General features: G+C 50.0%; 1 protein-coding gene and 1 long non-coding RNA gene across 9 annotated transcripts in view; one reads left to right on the top strand and one right to left on the bottom strand.

Annotated features, from left to right (window-relative positions):
- On the top strand, positions 1–6,967 carry LOC117797715. Its single transcript, XR_004622665.1, has 3 exons — positions 1–395; positions 4,227–4,394; positions 5,630–6,967. It is a non-coding gene; the product is annotated as an uncharacterized LOC117797715 (long non-coding RNA).
- Positions 6,968–7,706: 739 nt separating this feature from the next.
- NFYC (nuclear transcription factor Y subunit gamma) overlaps positions 7,707–25,225 on the bottom strand; it is a 66,280-nt gene continuing 48,761 nt past the window's right edge. For 7 of the 8 annotated variants that reach the window (XM_034650178.1, XM_034650175.1, XM_034650153.1 and 4 more), the window contains 6 exons: positions 23,877–23,972; positions 18,702–18,875; positions 15,283–15,441; positions 12,007–12,114; positions 9,572–9,631; positions 7,707–8,634 (listed from right to left, as the gene is read on the bottom strand). In XM_034650178.1, the coding sequence (XP_034506069.1) occupies positions 8,203–8,634; positions 9,572–9,631; positions 12,007–12,114; positions 15,283–15,441; positions 18,702–18,875; positions 23,877–23,972 (1,029 nt within the window). In that variant the 3' untranslated portion in view covers positions 7,707–8,202. The remainder of the gene's footprint in view (positions 8,635–9,571; positions 9,632–12,006; positions 12,115–15,282; positions 15,442–18,701; positions 18,876–23,876; positions 23,973–25,225) is intronic. The other variant, XM_034650165.1, reaches the window with a different exon arrangement.

Below are 25,225 nucleotides of genomic sequence, written 5' to 3'. Positions count from 1 at the left end.
GCAAGGGGGAGGAAGGGTAAGCTTGGCAAGGGGGACACCAGGGACCTTGAATGCTAAGCCGCAGAGTCCCATTTGGCCTGATAGGAAACAGTCTGGCCAAGGCCTTAGCCTGGGCATGCTGCAGAGGCTGGGGCTCTGCAGGACAGGACTCAGGAGTGGGGGAGTTAAAGCATCATAATCCAGGGAGGCTGGCAGTACCAGGGGCAGAAAGAGCACTGAACCACAAGTCATGATTGGGCTTCCTGTCTCCTCCTCTGGACTAGCTGGTGACCTTGGGCAAGTCATTCCACATTCGCCCCACCTTCCCCAGCTATCAGGAAGACTGAATGCATGAACAAGTCATGATCGTGCAGGGAGCTGTACACATGTGAACCGTTCATCCTACTGCTCTTCAGGTAGGTGGGCGGTGTGGGTGGACAGGGGAGTGGTGTGGGAAGTCCCTAGTCCTAGCAGCTCTTCTCAATCTGGAAAGGCTTCCTTGGAGCAGGGGTTCGGAGTGCAGGGTGGTCCTGGGGTGGTGGTGTCACATGCATTATTTACCTCTAGAGCTCCACTCCACTGTGAGCAGCAGGGTCAGGCCTGCCTCCGGTCCCAGTGAGGCCAGAGAGAACAAGGGACGTAGGCCAACCCAGCAGGTGGGAGGTCCTGGAAGGGCCAAAGGAGTTTCTCTCCCCCCAGATCTCCAGGTGCCACTGAGCTATCCCCAGCGCAGACCACACAGGCCTTCTGGAGCTCAGAGCCACAGGAAGTGGGGAGGGAGCGGTGTCGCTGAGCTCAGTGAAAGTCAACCCCCATTGATCCTCAGGGCTGGAGGGGGGCCCACAAAGAGGAGACACTGAGGGAGAAGGGGGTGTGGAATTGAAAGTCAAAACCATCCCTTCTCTTGTGGCTCCTCCTCTGCCTTTGGGATTCTTCCTCCTTGACCCCCAACTCTTGGAAGACCGTGCAGAAGGTGCCACGACTACTTGCAGGTGTGCTGGTAGGCTCCATGTTCTCAGTGAGAGCAGCTGGGACAGCCATGTTGGTTGGAAAATGAGGAGGAAGGACGTTTCTGAGTTGCTGAGAGTGCAGTGGAAGAAAGCCTCCCTGATCCCTGCTCCACTGGTGGGGGAAGCTTGGACAAGGGCTCAGAGAAAGAGATGATGTTAGCGGGAGGGACTGCAGATCGAGTGGCAGAGAACGGGCTTCAGAAAAGGAGTAAGACCTGATAAGGGAGATAGGGGTCCAGGGAGGAGAATGGGGGCTCACAAGGGAGACTGGGGGCTCAATGACAGGGGTGGGAGGCCCAGAGAGTGGGACTTCCAGGTTGAACTTGATTGAACACATACTAAAGTCCCTCTCTTCCCTGAAATATTAGCTATATACAAGATAAACGCTGGATAACTTAAAAATACATATCCAAACTCAAAAGCGAGAATGAGAAATCTCTAAGGGCCAGAAATGAGAAGGAATTCTGGTGGTGAGTAGGAGTGGAAGCTGTCCCTCTGAAGAGGCATCCAGCAGGATGGAAGGTATAATCGCAAACCCTACCAGTGGCAAGGGCTACAGCAGGCTCCCTGCCTAGCACTGGGTCTGGGAAAGTGCTGCCTGGCATAAGCAGGACTAAAATATCTCTGCTTGCTAGCCTCGAGGTCTCGGCTTTGGGTAGAAAAATCCCAAGCCAAGACACTAATATAAGAATGGGTTTGTGGCTGGTGCACATCCACATGGCTTAGGCAGATTCAACCGAGAAATCATCCCTTAGGGTGGCCTCTGCACTCGAGGTACAGTCAGGAAAATGTGCTGAAAATAACTATCTCAAGGATGAACTTCACAACATATAAGAAACAGTAAGTGCAATACTTGAGAGACACCTCTCTCGTGGGAGAATTCATACCTAAAGACCTAGAGATAATGGAGCAGTCTGAAAGGAAGTTTAATATGGTTAAAATCTTCAAAAAGATGAAGGAATAGCATCTATAAAACAAGATCAGAAAGATATCAAACCACGTTGCAGATATCAACAGAACTATCTAGAAATTCTAGAAATTAAAATTAAAGTCACTGACATTAAAAAAGAAATCAATAGGGGCGCCTGGGTGGCTCAGTCGGTTAAGTGTCTGCCTTCGGCTCAGGTCATGATCCCCAGGTCCTGGGATAGAGCCCCACATCAGGCTCCCTGCTCAGCGGGGAGCCTGCTTCTCCTTTTTCCTCTGCCATAACCCCCGCTTGTGCTCTCTGGCTCTCTCTATCTCTCTCTCAAATAAATAAATGAAATCTTAAAAAAAAAAAAAAAAGAAATCAATAGATGGGTTAGTAGAGTAAATGCAGCTGAAGAGAGAATTAGTGAATTAGAAACTAGAACTAAGGAAATCCTCCAGAACGAAGCACAGAATAACAATGAAGAGATTAAACATATGAAAGAAAAGAGAAATCGAAGATTGAGTGAGAAACCCCCGGGTATATTAGTTCCAGAAAAAGATACTGGAAAGAGTGACCAAGATCTTTCCAGAAATAGGATGTGAATTTCTAGATTGAAAAGGCCCAGACTGCCAAATAAGATATCTTTAAAAACAAAACAAACTACATCTAGGCACCTTTTAGCCAAAGTGTAGAATATCGAGAATAAAAAGGAAATTCTAAAAGCCACCGGAGAGAAAAAGATAGCTTATCTACAAAGGTCCAATAATTGAATTGACTGTAAGCATCTCATCAGCAACAACAGATGCCAAAAGACAATGGAATAGAATCTTCAGAGTGCTGAGGGCAAGTAATTCTGAACCTAGAATTCCATACATTGCCAAACCATCATTTAAATAAAGGGCAAAATAAAGACATTTTGACACATACAAGATCTTAGAAAGCTTCTGTCTCAGAACTTCACTTGAAAGAGAGGCACCGGGGCTTGGGGGAGGTTTGGGGAGCTGGAGAGGTGATGGGGCTCCAGGCTGCAGTGGGGTGGCCAGGCTGTTTGGGACGGCTCCTCAGCACCCGGCAGCCAGAGGAACCCAGGCCAGCCTGGCCCAGATGGGACCCAGCTTATGTTCTCCCCTCCTGGGTGCCAGCCTTGCTGTCCTCCCATCCCCTCTTCCTGGGTCATGAGAGTGGCCCAGCACCCAAGCCAGGGCATAACACTGCCAGCCCAGCTCAGGGGCCTCGGGGAGGCCACACCCAAGTTGCTAGTGCGACCTCTGCTCTAGGGCCCCCTCCTCCTGGGAGGTCAGATGCCACCTCCCTGAGGCCCCTGTGGATGGCTGGAGCAGTGGGACGAAAGCTAGGTCCCTACCTGGGGAGGGGAGTGCAGGGGCTCTCATTATCTCTAGGAAAAGAATCATGGACACAGGGGAAGAGACCAGTGGGGCTGAGCTGGCTGGGAGAGGAAGCTTCTTGAAGCTCCTGGCTCCACTCACCCAGCTGGTGCCCTTGGGTAATTTCTTAACCTCTTTGAGCCTCAGAAAGTTTCTCACTTAGAAAAGGAAACTACCTACCTTATGAGGATGTGAAGCTGGAATGACATCACCCATCAGGGAGCAAGCTTAAATATATTTTCCTACACAGAATTTTTTAAAAGGATTTATTTATTTTAGAGCGAGGGAGCATGAGCAGGAAGGGCAGAGGGAGAAGGAGAGAGAATCTCCGGCAGACTCTGTGCTGAGCGTGGAGCCCGACATGGGGCTCCATCTCATGACCCCGAGATCACGACCTGAGCCAAAACCAAGAGCCAGGCGCTTAACCAACTGTGCCACCCAGGCTCCCCTCCTACACAGAAATTTCTTGAAAGAATAATCTCCATCTGATACCCCTGCGTAGCACATTATCAGGGCTCAATTAAAAAAGTTAACAAGAATAAAAAACAATCACAAGAGCAAAGGAGTAGTGGTGGGCATGTGCACGGGTTTGGAGGCCCTGTCTTCGGAGAAGGGTTTATGTCCATTCACTCTTCATCAGTCACTGCCATCCTCCTGGTGCCGGGCCCTGTGCTGGGCTCTGGGGGTGCAGAGAAGACTCTGGACTGGAGAAGAACCATCTGTGAGGAAGATAGCCAAACCCAGAACATTCTAACAGAGTGATAGGGGGTTTCTTCAGAGCGTAACTCGTCTTGTGTTTATTGTCTCTCTCTCTCTCTCCCATTCCCATCCACCCTCTCCCCCGGCCCCCAACCCAATATAAGCTCCGCGATAGCCCAAACCTCATCTGGCTCATTTTCAGCTGTTTTTACAATGCTCAAAACAATTTCTGACACACAGGAAGTGCCAAAGAAGTATTTGCTGAACGACTGTGGATATGAGCACGAATAATCAAGGCTGTAGACGTTGCCATGGGAGCATGAAGAGGTCTTCGCAGACTCTGCCCCAGGAGTTAGAAGTTTCTCAGCAAGGGCCATTTAAATGGGGCCTTGATGGATGGATAGATCAGTAAGTGGAAAAGAAATAAAAGGACATTACAGGCATTGGGGCCAGTACATTCTGAAAATAGGGAGGTGAGCTCAGGGACCAGTGAGTAACGGAATGTGCAGGGAGTGCAGGAGAGAGAAGAGTGGAAAGACACAAAGCTGGGGGGATGAGAAGGGCCTTGAATGGAGAGGGAGAATAATCAGAAGGGGGAATGAAGCATGAGAGACTATGGACTCTGAGAAGCAAACTGAGGGCCTCAGAGGGGAGGGGGGGTGGGGGAATGGGATAGGCTGGTGATGGGTAGTAAGGAGGGCACGTATTGCATGGTGCACTGGGTGTTACACGCAACTAATGAAGCATCGAACTTTACATCGGAATCCGGGGATGTACTGTATGGTGACTAACATAATATAATAAAAGATATAATAATAATAATAATAATAATAATTAATAATAATAAAAGAAGGGTCTTGAATGAATCTGGGCTGCCAGAAAGTCCCTATAAAATCTGAGAACCGGGGCGCCTGGCTGACTCAGTCAGTGGAGCATGTGACTCTTGATCTCAGGGTCATGAGTTCGAGCCCCATGTTGGGTGTAAAGATAATTTAAAAAATAAAATCTGAGAACCTACCCTGATGTAATACTCGGATAGTGCTTCCAGCCCTCAGTTGCCCCAGGGATGCCCCTGCCTTCAAAAGTTAAGGGTCTTATGGGGGAGGGTGCTAAGGACCTAGGACCCATTGAGAAAGGGGACAGTCATACCCCCTGTAGGTCCTAGAATTGTCTCAAGTTGGGGTAAGTCTTGGACCAGGCACTTCCCTGAGGCTTGGGGAAGTGCTGCATGCTGCCCCCTTGTGGCCTCAGCAGAACCCAGTAGCAGGGAGGCGGGCCAGGTGGTCTGTTCCCAACCCCAGGGGCCTCCAGTCTCCGGCAGTTATCCCAACCACCAGCTGTCCACACACCAGATCCAAGTGCTTTATTTATTCCACAAATACTCAAGCCTGGACCAACGGTCTGGGGGAGGTAGAACAAAAGGGGACAGTTCACGTCTGGTAAAGCCTTGTTCTTAGACACCCCCCACCACCTTCAGCCAGAAAGCCACTATGTATGCACAGGGGGTCAGGAGAACCGTATTTTGGCTTCAGCTTCACCCCAATTCACGGAGTGACCTTGGACAAGTCACTGCACTTTGCTGGGCCTCCCATGTCTCCATCTGTAACACAGGATCTCGATCCCTCTTCCTGTCTTCCCTGCAGGGTCACCTGAAGATCATCGGGGGAAGGATGCTGCAAGTGCTAGGAAAAAAGTTGAAAGCATGCTCCGGATGTAAGGGGATCGTGCTGGGGATTAGATAGGGGCTCTCTTGGGCCGTACTAAAGTGTTTGTTTACACCCAGATGGGCCCTGCTGGCGGGGAAATTTAAAGGGAACGTGCTCAGTAAGAAAGCTGCTGGCCGATCACAACTGATCGAAACATCTCCAAAATAATGAACGTCTGTGGGAAACAGGGACCCACTGATTGGTGTGCAAATCCAACTACTTGGGTTTTCAGGAACAAGTTGAAGAGCAGCAAGGTGGGGCAGTGCCATGGCCTCAATGTGGGGGCTTAGCCAGGAAATGAGAGAGCTGAGTTGCTGCCCTTCCTCTGCGGCCAGGTTCCCCCAAGCTTGCGTCTCTCCCTGTGTGGCTGGGCTTTCAGGAGTATGTGCACGTCTCACTGAGACTTGGTACACAACAGTGGCAAAGGCCAGATGGTCCCCTTCAGAGAAAAGTCCGGAGTGAGAATAAAAACTCGATATAGGATGGGGGTGGGCACTAGACTTGGGAGTCAGGAAGAAGCCTGTGGGGCAGACCCACTGACTTCTTGTGATCGTTATCACCTGTTTCTTCTCCCAAGATGTCACCGGAAGGGCACCATGTATCCAAAACCTCAAAACTAAGAAAATCTTTGCGTTTGCAAGAGAATGTTATTTTTCTTCCCTTCTTACCTGGTCTCATCTCTCGCTTTGCTTTGGCGGCCAGGAAGCCCAGGGTCAAATGTGAAACTGAATTCTAACAACTATATAGGTCTTTTATGGCCAGAATATTTCTGTTCTTGCTTTATGATCCTGATTTCCTACTCAATTATATTCTTCCTAATTCTAATTTGTCATATTTTATTGTTTTACTGTGTAATGCAAGCCATCTTAATTTTTCTTGTGGAATGAAGTAAGGTACACTTAGGTAAATGACTGAAAATGAGGAGACAACGGATGGCCAAGGACTGACCAGGGCAGACAGTGGTGGGTATTTGGAGGGAGAATTACCAGGGTAACAGGGTCAGACCTGCAATACCGCCTAATACCAAAGCCCCATCTCACCCCTAAGACAGTCCAAAGCAAAGGGAGTTGTCCACGATTTTATGGCATATTATCGTCAGAGAGGAAATTGATACCTACTTTTCCTGGCACTCAGTTCCCTGCTCTTCCCATGACAACAGGCCTCACCCTGGTTGTAAGGATGGCATGGCGAAGGTTAGGAAGGTGGCTCACTGCTGGCTTCCACGGCCAATGAAAGCCAACGAACAAGTAGAATGCTCTGTTCCTCCGGCTTCGATTACTAGGAAGTGGGCCCTGGCTGGGGAAGCCTTCTGGCCTGCGGCTGGCTGACAAGGAGCCTGGTCTCCCACCACGGCAGCTCAGGACGCAGGCCGGTGCCAGGGCAGAAGTGGAGGGACTTGTTTGACGGACAGAGACAGTTTCTTCCATGAGAGATGCTCTCTTGACCCTCAAACCAGCAGGACGCAGCTGAATCCGGCCCCCCTGTGGTAGTCTCAGGCAGGCAGGCACGTCCGAGCGGCAAATAGAGTCTGGCGCAGTTCATCTTCAAAGTCAGCTGAAGACCTCCATTTGAGTCAGATATGCAGCCTAAGTTCCCTTAGCTGTGGAAGTCCCTCCTCACAAGGCTCCCCCTCCCTCACAGACACCCAACCTGAGGGCAAACAAACCTTTCCAATTTCCAAGGCTTCCCAAGCAAAGTGGCCCCGTGAATGCCCCCCGACACAGAAACCCAGACTCTAAATTATCTAAAATGAGATTTATTGCATTTCATGCAGTCTGAAGTCCATGCAGCAAAGGAGACTAGCACAATTTTTAATGCATTTAAAAAATAAAAAATGGGGGTGGGGTGGGCAAATGCACAAAGTTCTAGTCTCCTTGGGTCCCTGGGAGAGAAGGGTTTGGAAATGAAACCATCCACTCTCCATGGTGAATGAGTTTATCTCTTAAACGCAAGGAATGTTTCCATGGCCTCTGGGTGCAAACACACAGAGCTCTGGGACAAGCGCAGGGTCGCGGGACAGGACCACTAGTGAAGAGGAAGCTACGTGGTCACCTACTCAATCTGAGGGCAGAACAAGGTGGCAAATCCTGGGGGCGGGAGCTGTTCCAAGGGTCAGGAGATAGCGTGCCCCCCTGAGGAGATTTGCTCCTGAAAAGAAGTGGCGGTAAGAATCCAAAAAAAGGAAAACAAAAGAAATATTTCTTCAACCACACTCTTCAAGAAAATGCCATAAATATTTAATATTTTCATTTCATAGCATTGGACACACAGCTCAACATATTGAAATATTGATTCCTTGGAGAAAAAATGGAAAAAAAGGAAATAAAAAATATTGCATCGTTCTGTTGGAGAATCTCGGCCCCCAGGCGTGGGGCGTAGTGCACCAGTGTCCTAGCCTGCAGGAGGCGCGGAGGTCGGCCGGGTCCTCTGGGGAGGGAGGCTGTGCCCATCGCCCGGGGCTGTATGGCAAAAATTGTGTTGGGTGTCCTTGGCCTTGCCAGCTCAGGCCCTCAGTCGCCGGTCACCTGGGGGGCCTGCCCGTCCGAGGGCTGGTTGGCGGACTGGATGAACATGGGTTGGGCGAGGTCCTGGCCGGCAGGCATGGTGACTTGCTGGATCTGGTAGAGCTGCTGCGAGGGGTGGAGAGGAGAGAGTGAGGTCACCCCTGGGAGAGGGGCATGCAGCTCCCTATGGGCCTCAAGTTGGTCGGGGGCCCCAGATACCTCAACCACCACCCACTGTAAGGCGTCGGAGGGAGGAAGGGATGTGGAGCTCTGCGGGGGCTGGGAGCAGCAGACGCAGGAGGCTCCGGCCCCGTGGGAGGGGGTGTGTGTGGTGGGCGGGGAAGAGGTGCAGGGAGTTGCATTTCCTGTGGCTTTCACTTCTCTGGGCTCTGCCTCTCCCGTTAGCTCAGAGCCTCGAGCTTGCTGCACGCTGTTCCTCTGTGACAAACACAAGCAATTCGAACCACTGTACCAGCAGCTTGGAAGCCCGCATACCCCCGGCTCTTGGTAATCCTCACTAGCAGGGGCAGGAGGGTTACCCCCCTCCTCCTCCTCTCCTCAGAATATCTGGCTCAGGCTGAGGCTACAACTGAATCTGCATTTCCTACCTTGGCCCTGCTGAGGAGGGGGCCTGGGGTTTAACACGTATAAGCCAAGGCCTGTGAGGCACTGAGAAGCAGCTCACATAGCCACTATGGAAGGACAGAGCCAAACGGACACTTGACTTGTCAGGTGTCCCCCCAAAAACCCCACGGGAAAAGACCCCCTCTCACAGGGGCCCTGGCATGTGAGCCTAGAACGTGGTGCGGGCAGAGGCCAGAGGTGTCCTGATATCAGCTCCACTCCCTTCTGGCCAGCAGAGAACATAGGCTTGGGTGTGTCGCCTGTCATGTACTCAGGGGTCTCTGGGACCACTAGTGTGAGGGAAAAGGCGGAGGGAAAGGGAAAGATTTCTTCCACATAGGAGTTTAGAATTACTGAATTCCAGGCACCAAGAGAGCTCAAGAGGTTACATGTTCTCTGCATTTCAACTAATCCATGCTATTAAAAAGCAGCCTAGCTTGGAAAAAAACAAGTCCTAGAAAGGGAATCAAAAGACCTGCATTCTGGTTCTGCAATGATAGAGCTGAGTGAGCACAGACAAGACACGTCTCATCTCTAGGACTCAGTTTACTCATCTGTAAAATGGGGATTGCGGCTATATAATGTCTAAGATTATTTTCAGCTCCCACAAGTCTAAATCTAAAGGACTGGCTTTCTGCCCACTCGTTAGCAGAAAATGGGACCACTGCCCTAACCATCCAAACCCACGGATCTCACCTGCTACCCCCGACAACCCCCCACCCTCGGCCCCTGCCCAGACCGGGTGTCCTACCTGTCCATCCGTGAACTGGCTGAACTGCTGCTGTCCTTGCTGCACCTCTGTCTGCGTGATCTGCAGGAATCAAGGTGGCAGAGGAGGCAGGTCAGCTGCAGGGTCCGGTATACCCCTCCCGCAGCCCACAACCAGGAGTGGGTGGTGAAGACCACACGAGACAACGCGTATAAAGTGCCCAGAACAGGCCTGGCGTAGAACAGGTGCTTAAGGGGTAGCAGGAGAGCAGCCCTTACTACTGATGGCTACTCAGAGCTGGCACCGCACGCAGGGCCACAGACGACCCCGGAGCGTGAAACAGACACAACTTCCAAACCGTGTCTCTTAACGTCCACCTGCCGCCCGCCTGCCCCTCACTGCAAACTCCTAGGTGCTAACACGGCAAGGCCTCACATTCACGGCTTAGGCAGAAAACCCGGAAGTCCTTTAGCCAGTGAATGCAGACTGCAAAACGTGGGGCAGAGTGGTGAGTGGTCCCTTTCGTTCTTGGAAGGTGGGCTTCAAACCAAACCCGCATCACCGAGATTATCTGACTGGAACAGGAGACACCCTGGCGAGGAGGTGGCCTTGGCCCTGGAGGCCCCCGTGACACACCATGAGGTACTTTTTCCGAGACGGGCCGCGCGCAGCAGCCCTCTGGGCGGGGATGGGGGGGGCGTGGAGGCGGGCAGAGCACAGCAAACGTTCACCACATGTACTTACAACCTCACGTGGGGACTGTAAGTACATGCGAGAACTGTGCTGACATGCGGAACTGCACCACAGCGTGCCAGCTGCTCGACACAGCCCGGGAGACCAGGAGGACGGAAGCATGCTCGTGTGCATATGTGTATATCTACGGAACATTGGCCTAGTAACGTCCTCTGTGTACCACCTTCTGGAACCATCACAGCCAACCTGCCAGGTAAGGACTGTCCTCTCGAGTGTCCTCCCGACAGCCAAAAACAACCCGTCAGGCCCATGCAAGGGCTTCAGGAGGGTTTCTTACTGTTGTGCCTTGTTTGGGGTCCTTCCCCTCCTACCAGTCTAGAAGCAGCTGGAGGGCAGAAGCTCTATGTTTTGTCTTTACAGCCCCCAGTGCACAGTAAGTATTCAGGAAATGTCTGCAGAATAAATGAATGACTCTGAGACAAATGGAAAATATTCTTCATAGATGAGGTCAACTGTGCCCCGTGGCCTAGAAGGACTGCCCTTCACATGAGCTGAGAAGAAAGTTGCATTTACCTTTAAATATGTAAATGGTTACATATTATTCATTCAACACATACAAATACCTACTATGTGCCAGGCTGTCACAATTAAGATCTGCTGTAATGCAGGCTCCAACTGCCCTCAGGTGTCCCCTTCTTGCTTCCCCCTGCCCCTGTCTGAAAACTTGACTCTCCCCACTTTCTGGCTTTAGTTTCTGGTCCCCGACTGACCTCTGAGGAACCAAAAACGCTTCCTTCTCATTTCCTCCCACCCCCATGCCATGAAAAGTTTTTGGATCCCAGGTTAGAATCTTGTTTTTGTTTTCATTTTTTAAAAAAAGAGGGGTACGTAAAGGTGTGACTAGTCTGGAGATGTGACTCCATGCAAGTGAGCCCCAAGGAAGTTAGGGAAAAGCCCAAACCCTTATGTGAGCCAAGGACTGAGTCTGGAGTGGGTCCTTTCATGATCCCAGAGACTATGTGGAACTCCGAAGCCTTGCTTTTGGCTCATTCCTCCTATTTTTCCAAATGAGATCTTTGGAGACCTGCTCTACAAACAGCTCTGTCACCACTGTCAATAGATACACATCACCAGAAATGCAACTGGGCCAGATGGGCCCAGCTCTTAAACGATCGCTGCTTTTTTTGGGTCTGAGGCAGACGACTCCATTAATGATGCCTCCTCTGGACCAGCATTCCCCATTCCCTGTAGATGATGCCCATGGCCCCCAAGCCCCGAGCCCGGGGGGCTGCCCCCTCAGCACCTGTGGCTCACAGTCCTCCGTACCTTAGGGCACGAGAGGAGATGACGGGGGCAGTCTCTGGCTAGGTGTGCATGAGGAGGGAAAATCCATGCAAGCTTTCCAAAGCACGCGGGAGTGCCAGGACACCAACTGCTATTTGGCTCTGAAGACGGAAACTCAGCCTGACGAAGAGGCAGGCTGTCAGAACGCCTCCTCTGGTCAGACATGCACACACATACACGCGGCTTTCTTCAAGCGTCCTTGAGACTTCCCCTCCTTTGCGTGTGTTTGTCCCTCGAGAACAAGCTAGTAAGAGACACACTGTGAATCCAACCTCCAATAAGCCCCGCCTGTCCTTCGGGGTGAGCAGATGTGCAAGGTGTGGCGGCAGCTCTTGCCGAAGGGTGAGGCGGCAAGAGAGCGATTGCTGAGCCCTCCTTTCCAGCCAGAAGCCAGCTCCGGCCGGTCCCCTACCCAAGCCCTGCATCTCTGGGGCACGTACCTGTTGAGCATTGGTGGCAAGTGTCTGGATCTGTCCCTGCACGACCTGGGTGCCTGATACAGGCTGCGCTAAGCGAATGTACTGCAGCTGGCCGGCGTTCAGCTGTACCTGGAGCAGGACACAAGCAGGTACAGGAGACCGAGTTCGACCTCAACAGGCAAACTTCCCACGACCAGAGGTGCTGACTGGCCCCCCCTACCCCCCTGAGCCCTCCAAAGAAGCGTCCTCTGAAAGTTTCTCTTCAACAGAGGTCAACACAAGCAAAACCGTAACATCCCCACCTGGCAAGTCACAAAACACAGAAGAGGATATGTTCCCTTAAAGGACTTTGGAGAAAATTCCCAGAGGATATGGTCACATACGTGAGCAATAGCATGGCCACACCCTTAACATTCACTGGCTCTTAGGTGTCTGCTCAGTTTATCTTAGGATTTTATCCCAAAGACTGTCAGAGATGATCGGAATGCTTCGTACCTTAAGTGTGGGCCACTCTCCCCTCTATCTCCAAACTCCACCACCCCAGCTCCTGGGATGGCTGATGTAATACTGAGAAGACCTCCAGCATCTGCCAGGAGCCCAAAGCAGATGGCCGTCATTCTGCACCCAGCCCTAGTCCTGCCCAACCTCATACTGCACATCTTGGAAGAAAAAGCTGGCCTGCTCCACTATCTCGGTCCCCAAGAGCCAGGACCAATGGGGGTCTGTGGGACTTTTAGGATCTTTGGTGTTCAGCACTAGCTTCTGGCCAAACTCCTCCCAAGGGGAAGCTGAATCAATAAACCTTTCACAGAAAACCCCATCATGGGAAACCAAAGCTACAAAAATGCCCTTAGAGTCCCTCATGCTTAAGATTAAGTCTCAGATAATACAATAATACCACATGCTGCATTTAATTGTGCACTAAAAGCCTTAACTCAGGCTCTTAACGCTCCAGTGTACCATAAAGTCTCAGCGCCTCGGGCGGGAATGGAGAGACCGAGGCGGCTGGTTGCAGGAGAGGAACGTGGCTCAGCAGAGGAGAGTCAGCAGAGCACTGCAGACATTCACATTCGGGATTTGGGGGATGAAAGAGGTGCCAGGAGGACAGACTGGTCTCTATCTAGGGGCCCAGATACCACCCTCCCTGGCTGCCCAGCCTGCCATTGTTGCCAGGGTAAGCTTCTCGAGGCGAACACACAAGTCACGCCTCTTTGTCTTGGAGCGAGTTCTCCCCTCGCCTTCAAGAGCTAATTCCCTTGCAGGGAAGTTTACTTCCATGAGGGAAGTGCGGCCCAATGAAGCTATAGACCTGCAGGCAGGGTTAAATCACAACGTCAGCCTCAAAGAGGATGTGAGCCACCAGAGGACTAACGCTTGGTAGTTAGTGTAGTTCTTGGAACTTCCTGGTAGTCCAGATTCCAGAACTTTCCACTTACGGCAAAATGAAGGGACATAAGATCTAAACCGGTTAAAGAATCTGGTTCATAGGAGACGGGGCAAGATATTGTGACGGGCGGTCGTTTCTTTCTGAGAATATGCCAAGAAGAGCTGCTGGGAAGTTGTGATGCCAGGCCCAGACTGCCCCCCTTAAGTCCCATAACAAGGCTTCCAGGCAACAACACTAAGTTGTTTCTGGGGATGAAGGCAGCTGGGTGGAGGCTTGGGAAGACTCATCTGCTGGGACTCACGGTGCCTGGTCCCAGGAGTCACCAGAACTCCAGCCAAGGAACACAGGATGAAATCCTAAAGCCTTATCCCAAGAACAGGGAAGGTGCACTGACAGCCACAGGGATTTTACATTTCCCAGCTGGGAAGAGCTCTTTGCAGAAACTCAGACGTGACTGGAAAGCTATGAGCCAGATAGTTCCAAGCAGTTCTCAGAACAAGCAGCTCTTCTCTTAGACTTAGGTTAGACATCTGGTGATGCGCTGCCCTCAGTCCTCTACCACAAAGATAGGTTTGGGGAGCCTGGCAGCTTTTTGGTGTTAACTACAGGACAAAAAAGCCTGCCCTTTGGGCTTTCAAAGAAGAAGCAAAGTTTCCTTCCTGAAGGTCCTCTCTACTGGGGTGAGCACTGAGAAATTTAGAAATGCAAACTCCTGCAGAAGGTATCTGAGTATAGCGAATTCTGCAACAAATCTGTGCTAAAGCCTACGCCCTGGAGGCTTACAAAGACTTGAGTTAGTTACTGCAAAGGGGGAGCTCTTCTCTGGCTTAAGTGAACTTGTTCTGGCGCCTTCACATGTAAAACTGAGAACCATTCAAGAGAGGTCTTGGGGTTAGTGGCTGAGACAGTGAGGGAAGGCACCTGGAACTGATGGATGGATGGATGGGTGTGTGTGTGTGTATGAGAGAGAGAGCGCTCCAGCAGAGGGAGAGTGCACCAAACCACGATAAACGGGGGGGGGGGAAGGGGGGAGGGGAGACAGAAAGATACACAGAGACACACACACTCCACTTTCCTTCAGATTTCTCTTGGTCTATTACTCTGTTAACTTAATAAGAACAGTTCCAAAAACGGGGCTTTTTTCAAATAGGAAGCGGTTAACCAAGTCCAAGTGAGTTTCTCTGCCTTCATGTCATTTATAATAGGAAGGGCAAGGGGCAGGAAACAGAAGGACTGCTCCATGTCACTCACTTTCCACAACTTTGGGTGGCAAAATGACCAATGTATAGATGGCAAGTGTTAAGATAGGACTTTTTTTTTTTTTTTTTTTTTTTTTTTTTTTTTAAAAAAAANCAAAAGATCAAGTACAAGTAAAAAAGCAAACAAATCCAAGAAATGAAATCCCTCAAGGCACACAGGAAGCGGCAGTCCACAGTGAAGGGACGGGTAAGTTAAATGAAAGCCGAAAATACACTTTGCTGCAGGCTCCGCTGGGAACGGACTCATGAATATGCAACAAGTGTATTTATGGCCCTCCCTGTACACCTCCCTCTTATTCTCTGCTAATCAAAAGACAGGACTGCCTCACAGGGCCTTTGGGGTCTTGGCTTGGAATAGTGGTTACGAGCACTCTGCATAGGTGGAGCGCAGGGAAATCGAGAGGGGCAGCCCCACAGCGGTGAACCGGAGCTGGATCAAAGGGAAACGGTGAGTACACAGCGAAGCAAGTCATGGTCTGGGGTAACAGGGGTATCGGTTTAGAGAAACGTATGTACACACACATGCACACACACGCATACATGCACACACGCAGGTAGACACAACATGCTGCGTGTGCATGTAAGACCCGTAAGCACACCCGTTACCACAGGAGCACAGTGCCTTGCACGTGTGGGCAGAGCAGGGCTTACCGGAATCTGCTGGATCTCCCCTGTGTTCGTGATGATCTGCTGCATCACCTGCATGGTCTGTCCAGTGCCGCTCTGGGCCTGCTGGGCTTGACCCTGGGGCTGAGCCTGAACAATCTGCACCTGCTGACCTTCTCCCACCTGCATGGTCACGGGTGTAGTCTAGAAAGAACAGTGATGAGAAAGCTGATTCAAGCCCAGCTCAGAGCCGTTAGGCTGACCAAGGGGTTAACGACGAGCAGTTAATTAGGCACAAACCCCTTCCACGGACACCTAAACTCCCCTTTAACATTAATTAACACTACTCAGAGTCCTTTGGGCCCGGGGCACTGCTAAAGTTAACTCTCCAAAATAAAAGACGGGAAAAAGCCTCACAGATTTTTAGGCTCAGAGCACAGAATATCTTCCCAGGCCCCAAACATCTCTATGGCTCAAACCCTACAGCCTCCCAAAGCCCCTTCAGTGACAGACAGGCACATGTAGCACAGAAGAATCCAAAGCAACCGTGGTAGTTCACTTGAGACGTGGCCAAAGTCAAGTCTGGAGCAGGTGAGTTTGGGGAGCCAACTACAGGGAGCGCGGTCAGGATGAATTTACTAAGTTCAGGACCTCGGACTCCTTTCTAGGCATGCCAGACACGGGAAGGAAAATGAAGTGCACGCTGGCTTCACCAAGCAGCAGAAAGACTCCAGCGCACACTGGCCAGCTGGCCGCTCTGGATCAGGCACGGCTTCCCACGGGACAGGCAAACACCACTAAGACCTGGATGCTAACTGAGGCTACCCCTAAGCAACAGGATTTAACAAAGCCAAGAACTTCAACTCTCTAGAAACAGGAACCTTAGATTTAAGAAATTTCTGTCCAATGTACATGACTTGGCAGACTATGTCTCTCATACACACTTCACGGATTGCAGTCCCATGAAACTTACTCCTTTGAGAGACGGTAGACTTGAACTGTCAAAAAGGGTTAGTCAGTCGCTTGCTCAAATTTCAAAACTTAAGCCCCCAGATGTGACTTTTAAGGCCTACCTAGAGCAGGGAGCCCAGCACATACTGTTCATCTGCTGGGGGAGGGGGTGGGGAGCAGCGGGGCGTGGTGATGGGGTGGGAGTAGGGGGTGGTGGTCATGGTGCTGGAAGGAGGGTGGAAGCTTTTAAACCATGCCTACACCCTCAGTGACCCGATTCGGGTATGACGCCTCCCTACTCTGAATTCAGAATCACTTCGGTAAGAAGACGCTGCGAGTCTCGGCGGTTCCCGGGCTTCTACTGATGTTGCTATTCTGATGCTCTTACATTTCTGACCGCACAGGTCTCCTATTATGCATCTGAGGTTACAGGGGAAGGGGCGTGTTCTAGGAACGACAGAGGAGATTCACGGGATTACTACGTTAAGGAGAAATGGCTATGACCTGGAGGTTGGGAGGAAAGAGGACAGAGGGATCTACGTAAAAACACATGCAGTGGGCAAGGACAACAGGAAACACCTCCCATTCTCACACCAGCATTCTCAACTCGGCCTATTCCCCCCAACATCCAGGAATAGAAGCTTCCAATTTTATGACAGAACACACAGGATTCACTTTGCCAAAATATGCTTTCCTTCCAACTTTAGTAAGTATTCTGCCCTGCAAAGGCTATCTGAACTCAACTGGAAATAGCCATTACTATAGGCCCAAGGAGGGGTGACACAGCACATGGCCGCCCTGAACCGGCAGGACAGAGAACAACAGCTGGGACACACAGGGAGAGACCAACTTCACCATCCCCGCAAGCCTCATCAGTTCCAAGCTGAGCCAGTCTGAGGTGGCAAAGAAGAGAGATGAAATTCTTGCTGACTAAAAAAAATGCATAATGCCAACTCATCACTGTACTTTATCAACTCAATTTTCCCAAGAGGATTTCCAAGATATTTCTAAATCATTTCAGGAAAATGAAGGCTCATGTTAGCATGGCAGCTGTCAAACCACGTATGGCGTGCCCTGCTGTCAGAGCGCAACAGCCATGAGCTTCTTAGGATGTTCGGCCAATCAGAGCCTGCGCTTGGTGGACTCCCTTGAAGTTTGCTCCGCAAAGGGATAAAAGCCTTTGGCAGGGAAAGCTCTCACCACCACAGTGGCACAAGCATTAGCCAACGAAGGTCCCTTAGGCATTACAGTATGGTGAACGCCTTGAAGCAGGGACTGGGCTGCAATCATCTTTGAACCCCTCCTGCCTAGCAGTGTCTGGCAAAGAGAAAGCACCCTAAAACTTCTGTTATATGGATTAAAAAGTGAGAAAGGGAAAAAAAATCCTAAAATCTTAATTAATACTTCAATCTACATCCGCCCCAATCTTGTTTTTCTAGCCAAACCCAGCTCCTTACCCACAGACACAAGGCTACTGGGGATGTGTTCTCTGCCTCTCTTTTCAGACTTGCCCAGATGTCCCCCATGCTGACTGCAACCTCCCACCACTCCCCGTGCAGTTTCCCACCACCAAGCCTTTGCCTGTGCTGTGCTCTCTTCTGGAAAGCCTTCCTTCCCCCTCCTTATCTGATTCGTTGCCATTGTTCCCCTAAGACGTATATTATTATTCCCTCCAGGGAACCTCTTCTGACACTCGCTTCTATACTTCCCTCACTTCTGTTTGATATCCCTTTTGATGTGATCCCATAAAACCCTTTTACACAGCCCTACGAGTTTCTTGCACTTCCCATGTGGTGGTATTATAATATTTAAGTATCTGTACCCTACTAGATTGTGAAAATTCTTAAATACAGGGACTGTTTTATTCATGATTTGTCTCTAGCACATAGGACAGGACTCAGGGCTTGGTGAATACATTAATGCTTTACAGGGAACTTGGATTTAGAGCTCAGAGAAGAGAATCCTCTACAGCCTCTCATGATCCCCAACAGACATGGAGGTTACTGCCTTTACACCACCACCGCTGGGGACAGAAAATATCCTGATTGCTACTGTAAAAAGGGAAGGTCACTTGACACAACTGTGGTGCAACAGAGAAATGACGGGGACAAGAGGAGGAGAGGCACGCAAGCTGGTACTGATGCCTCATCGCCCCCTTAGAGGTATAACACAGTCCAGTTCCAGCGTAGACACAGACGGCAGACGCGGGGTCCACTTACAATACCTCCTATGGGGATGTCACTACTCTCCATGGGGGCACGATACAGACATTTTCCCTTAGCTCGTGGGGATCCGGGAGAGTGTCTTATTCATTGCCCTGAAGAAACCAGGGCCCACAGAGGTTAGGGTGACACAACACCTGGGTGGCTGAATCTGGGAGAAACCCAAGTTTCCAGACTTCAACTCCAGTGCCCTATGATGAGTGGCCTGCCCCTCCACCCGGGCCGGGCCTTGCCCATCCCAAACCTAAGCGGCGCGGTCTTGCTGGTGGGCACCCCGTGCAGCTCACGGACCTGGCCCTGCTGAGGCTGCGCGATGATGATCTGCCCGGGCTGGATGGTGGTTGTGGAGCTGCTGGTCTGCTGGCCCTGCTGCTGCCCCTGGACTTGGACGGCGGCGGGCTGCTGAGCCAGCGTGAAATAGTACTGGACGGGCTCGGCAGGAGTCACGGACTGGCGCACCTCCTCCTGTGGGGTAGAAGGAGAGGCAGGTAAGAGGAAAAGAACCGACTCAGCAGCCGCCACAGTGAATTTCCATTCTTCCCCCAAACGGACTCTGTGCAGTTGCTGGCTGAATGCTGAGCTCTCCACATTTGAAGCCAAGGGAAAGTGGAATTCGAAGAGACCAGTTGTGCTAAATCAAACTAAAAATAACAGATTCCATAGGCTTCACAAAACATACAGCCAATTTTCTGAAGCACAGAGTAATCACCCATTGCGTGATGAGTTGCAAATGGGCAAATAATTACCGTAACTAAAAACCACGCACCAGCAGTGCTTGTCAGTAAACGCTGTCAAGGCCTGTGATCTGCAGACGGTGCTAATTGTGAGCACTGGGAAGATGCTACCCAAACATCAAGCTCTCAGGCTGGCCCCCAATCTCCCAATAGCAGCACTCTCCTTATCTGGTGCCCGCCAGCTCTGGAGGGACAAAGCAGGGGAAAGGGAAACAGGGCTTTTCCTGGGCTGGAGCTTTGGAACTGAATGTCAGGATTGAGAGCACCGGTAGGCAAGTGCCCAGCTTTTCACGGTACATCAAGAGCTCTGTGGTCACTGAGGGCCACGTCTATCCAGTGTCATGTCTGGTTCTGGTTGTACTTAGCCACAGAAGCGCAACCCAGGGGGCCTGAGGGACAGCTCTCCGCTGGGGGGGGGGGGGCTGCCTTGGCTGACTAGGGAGGTCGCATTCTGTCCGATCTGCTGGGTGAAGAGACCGTTCCTTCTTCAGCTGACGTTTTCCATGGCAGAAGGAGTAAACAACCCTCTCCCAGCCACCTTGAGCTCACAGCTGAGAGTGTAGGATGTTTACACACACTACGGCATGGTTAGAGCCTGAGGGTCCGGGGTTGACAGGCCCCTGACCACTGACACAGAGATCGGCGTCTGCTCCGGAGGGCCCTGCGACACACGGTGCCCCTGCCTGGGACAACAAAAACAACAGAAACATACAACCACTTGGGCTGACTGAGCAGAAAATTAGCTTAATTTACTCACTTCCTTGTTCTGGGCTAAGTTTGCCAGGTTCAAGAAAAGAAGAAAAGACACTTCTCCAAAGTACAGAGATGCTGTAGACTGCCTCAAAGCTCCCCAAAGTGACAGTGACACAGTGGGTACTGACCGCATACCCTCCCTAGGTTAGGTGCCCCAATCTATGCTGCATGGTCCCCTCCTCACCACACTTTGTTGTATCTGCTTGTCAGATCCACTGCCTTCCCTGCTCGAGTGAAAGTGCTATGAGGGCCAACTCTCTCTTGCCCTCTGATGTTCCAACCGTTCATTCCCTTGTAAGGCAGGCACTCAGTAAGAGGTTGCTGAATGATGGACAGATTTAGAGAGTTAGGCAGAGAGCTGCAGGAAGGAAAGTGTTTTTTTGTTTTTTTTAAAGTAAGCTCTATACCCAACGTGGGGCTTGAACTCACAACCCCAAGATCAAGAGTTGCACGTTCTCCCAACTGAGCCAGCCAGGTGCCCCCAGAAAGTGCTTTTTTAAAACTGAAGTTGGTAGGACATAGTCTCTTGAACCCAACAGCTGTTACCAACAGGAAAGAGTACCTAAACTCTCTTTTGCTACATCTAGGATTCTGTGGCCATGGTGTGGGGAGAGGAGAAGCTTGTGTCCCCTGCAGAACAAGGCTTGCCTGGTGACTGGGGGCCCCGGATACTAGAATTAGGACTGCTGACATCTAGCCTTTCAGGAACTGGGGTCTCGGCATCACAAGATTCCCTAACGGCCACCCACCCAGCCTCAGCAGACCCTTTTAACATTCTGGGTTTCTAAGCTAGTCCTCAAACATGAACGAATTTTCTAGGTTAATGTGTTCTGTGCTTCCGACCCAAACAGTTTGAACCCTGAACGTAACCATGCTGAGGCAGAAGAAAAAGGAGGTCCCCTTACTTTTCATCTAGGTCTCACTTTCCAGAACAATGTAACTGTGACAACAGCACCTCCATTTCAACTCAACTTGTCACCATTATAAATAAAGGTCAGCCTATCAACTAGCTCTCAGCTGTGGCAGGGATAAATACTCAAACCCTCCCTTAACCAAGAAACAGAGGCCAACTGTTCTTTTTAAAGCTCTTGAAATAGGTTCAGTGTATTTATTTTCCACTGAGAATGACCCTTCCGTTTTATAAAAAACATCAGTCACTATACTCTAGACCTAACTTACAAAAGCTCTTGGGTAAATGAGAGGGTAGAGAGGACTCAGACTCCCCCAGAACCAACCTGAAGGGTCAGGGAGGAGGGAGGAGGGAGGGACTGGCATTTCCCAGCCCTGACCTGCGACTGTTCTGTCTCTAGTTCTCTCTCACTGCAACCGACCTGCAAGTGAGTAGTCTTCCTGCCAGACAAAAAGCAAATCCTTGAAGCACCCCTTTCAGAAGACAAAATACTCCTTGCCAAAACCTGTGACAGCAGGTAAAGAGCTTCTCCTATACTGCCTACCACCCCCTCTTAAGTTGTTTATGAACTGGGCAGTGTCTGGGACACTCTGGAAGTACCAAGTAGAGGCGCTCAGGTTGGTGGTGTGAGGACCAGGCATGGCTGCTCTTGAGTCACTGGAATGGAAGGGGACACATCTAAGGTTCTTCTGCGTTATGAAGACTGATCCGGCCAACGGAGGGCAAGCTAGCAAGGGAATGATTACGCTTGGTCTAAAGAAACGGGTGAAGAGAAAATGACACTTCAATGGGCAGGAACTTTCAACTCATAGCTTCGGTGCGGTAGAAGTCAGCCTCAACTCTCCTCTGCTTCTCAATAGTCTTTACTTGCCTCCCCGAAGAACAAGAGAAATATCCAAGCATCTCTGAGAAGTCAAGGGCCTTAGATCTACAATTTAGTATTTCTGGCTAGTTTCTTTCCCCAACAGTGGGAAATTACCCCATGCTAGAACAATCTCAGAATGACTGGATCAATCCAGAATGGGGCACTTGCCCAGCTTTCACAGTGGCCTCCCCAACCAGAGGGCTTGCTCTTGGAGTCTTTTCAGAAGTGGAGACTGATAAATGTCAGAAAATGAGCAGCGTCCCATCCTCGAGCCATCACTACAGAGTTGTGCAGCCAGCCCCAGACTGAAAAAAGTACATTCGCTTCAGTAGCCAGAAATGAACTGCTGCCTCCTTCAGAAAGGGTGAGTTTTGGAGAGTAGGCGCTTTTAAAGGACTTAAGGAGGTGCCAGCCAATTTGGAACTAGGGAAAACTTCATGTCTACAGAGGATTAAAAGTGCTATCTTAGAATTTCAGGCCAGCTTTCAGCAATCTCAACCTTTCAAAGGCCAGGCAGCAGCTGTCCCCAATAGGATGCCAATCAATGGCTTGAACGCCTACAAAGACCTGAATCCAGGCAGCAAGGAGCTGTTTCAGCGAGACACACTTTAAAAGGAGATGGATCACAGCATTCTGAGTCAGGCTAGGATGGAACTAGGAGCTGTCGGACACCCGGAGAGAGCCAGGCACTGAGAACCTGAGGAAGGGACAGGACATGACCCTTCCCTCCAGCTGGCTGGTTTAGCAGACAGCCCACAGAGAGCGAGCAGGAGTTAGCACAAGGCCTGATTTTGTCACAGAGCTCACCACCGTGTTTTTAAAGGGGGCTTCTGATACAAATTCCAACAAGGAGAGCAGGGGTGTGGTAGCATTTGTTTTGGAGGAAGAGAAGTGGTATGAGTTCTTGTTGTAGGGACTTCTCAGAGAGGAGGGAAACACCCCAAAAGGAGGAACTGAGCCCGTGGGCACAAACCTGCAATGGTTTCAAAGGCGATGCGCAGCCGGGGACGACCGTGGCAGCCTGCCGCTGTAAACATCCGACTGAAAGCTCCTCTGAACAACTTACAGCTTCCAGTCAAGGATGTTTACAGTAGCAAAGACTGCCCAGAAAGAACGGAGCCACAGTGAGGCGCCCTGCCCTAGGAAGGAGGGGACAGAGGGCCTGCCTATCCAAAGGCCCCCAGGCAGGGTCAGGATTACAGATGTTCTTTAAGATGCCCACGTCTACACTTCCTGACTGGTTATTAGTGCGAGACAGCATAGGAGAATGGTTGTCACCGAATGACTCTGTTCTACGGATAATATACTATGAAATAATTCATTATAAACACTTGAAATTTTATTAACAAGATAAAGCAAGCAGAACAAAGCACAGCTTTGCTTCTGCCAGACACTGCCACTATTCCCCAAGTGTCTCTAACCACGCCTACTGAGTCATGCAATCCGCGTGCCTCAATGAGCTATACAGGAAAGGGGTCTATTACAATTGCAATTAAGAGCTTGATGCACCCAAGGTGTTGAAAAAAAAATCAGTGTGACCTTTGGAGAGGGGCAGGCAAAAGAGAGGCAAAGACAGATATTCACATTCTTTCCCGTGATTGCTTAGAAAACGGTTTAAGTGGTGGTTCTCAAATCTGGCTGCACATTAAACACATCCGAAAAGCTTTAGAAAGTACTGCAGCCTGGGCCTCCCCCTCACAGATTCTGATTCAGCTGGTGTGGGGTGAAGCCCGGACGCTAGTATTTTTTAAGCCCTAGCAGGTGATCTAATGTGTAGCCCGAGCACTACACAGAGAACCGCAATCCAGAGTAAGAGAAAACCCAAGTCCGTTCACTCCAAACACCACGGGGCACATCGAGACGCGGTTTCTTGAAACCCTAGAAATCTAAAATCTGTACCTTGCTGGGCATGTTCTCCCATCCCAGGTTAAGAACTCTGAGAGACTCCCTAGGGCACCTTGAAAAGAGCTTCACTTTACTGTTTGTAACTTGTCTTTAATTCTCATTTTGTTTACTTTCACCGAAATACCACCTCCGAGGCACTGAGTTAAAAGTACCCATAAATGAGTAACAGAGGGAGATGTTAAGGATGGATCTGGTCTAGAGAAAGAAAGGAAAAGGAACAGCAAATGACTTGAGCTGAGAGAGGAAAGGAGCGTGTATGACACCAGCGTGCGCGGCGCTCTCCGGCCTTCCCAGCTCACCTGACGCTTCGGAGGTTTCAGTTCATCTCTTGGAACAATATCGATGAGAAAGTCAAACTGATCAAATTTTGTAATTGCCATGGCGATATCATTCCTCTGTAACAAAGAAAAGCAGGGTGAAAAATTAGCCTGGGGAGAAACTAGTTCACCCGGCTTCATACCCTCCACATCACAAGTAAGAGAAGACGATGACTTCTAAACCAAACTCAAGGACCACGGCCAAGCCTAGAGCTGAAATCCACACAGCCGAACTCATAAAACTTCATGTCAGACTTGATGGACAGACACTGACAAAGAAGATACAGATGGTAGTTCAGGCTCTACAAACCGGGTGTTTGAGCCTCCAATTACGACTACCACCTCTGCTGGATCCTAACCCAAGTCCTCCCCACAGCTATTAAATTATCATCCTCCGGCTAGTTTGTACAAATCTAGCAATCTCAACTGGCAGGTTTCTGTTCTTTGGGTGGTTACAAAGTTAGGCTATTACTCAACCTTATAACCTTTTGGGATCCCTATTGAAATCCTAATTAAATAACTTATTACAATATTTTCTAGTCACTGGATCTACAGAATGTTAGTTCCCACATGGCTATGATTTGTATTTTGGAATTTAAAATCACAATGTTAGGGATGCCTGGGTGGCTCAATTGTTAAGCGTCTGACTTTGACTCAGGTCATGGTCCCAGGGTCCTGGGATCGAGCCCCACATTGGGCTCCCTGCTCAGCAGGAAGCATGCTTCTCCCTCTCCCCCTGCTTGTGTTCTCTCGCTGTCTCTCAAATAAATAAATAAAATCTTCAAAAATAAACAAATATACAAATAAAAAATAAAGTCATAATGTTAAATCCATGGTTTAAATCTTGTTTAATGTGATATGAATACCAGAACTCTGAAGTTACTAGAATTGACTGAATGATTCTGAAACCAAGCCCTGTGAATGGAATTCTAAGAGTGATACTCCCTTCCTCTAAATAAAATTAAAAAAAAATTTTTTTTTAAATTTACTCAAAAGAGATAGAGACAGCCAGCGAGAGAGGGAACACAAGCAGGGGGAGTGGGAGAGGAAGCAGCAGGCTCATAGCGGAGGAGCCTTGTGGGGCTCGATCCCACAACGCTGGGATCACGCCCTGAGCCGAAGGTAGACGCTTAACCGCTGTGCCACCCAGGCGCCCCAAAATTAAAATTTTTTAAAAAATTAAAAAGTAAAAAAAAAAATTAACTAACACACTACGTATCCTTAAGATTTACTTCACTGTATGAAAATTTTAAAGCAAAAAAAAAAAAAAAAAAAGGAAAAAGAAGGGAACTCTAGGGAATGATACGCGTGTTGAAGTTTTTAGGGGAAAG

Source organism: Ailuropoda melanoleuca, chromosome 2 (genome assembly GCF_002007445.2).
Source record: "Ailuropoda melanoleuca isolate Jingjing chromosome 2, ASM200744v2, whole genome shotgun sequence".
Classification (NCBI taxonomy): domain Eukaryota; kingdom Metazoa; phylum Chordata; class Mammalia; order Carnivora; family Ursidae; genus Ailuropoda; species Ailuropoda melanoleuca.
This window is presented reverse-complemented; position numbering and strand designations above follow the sequence as displayed.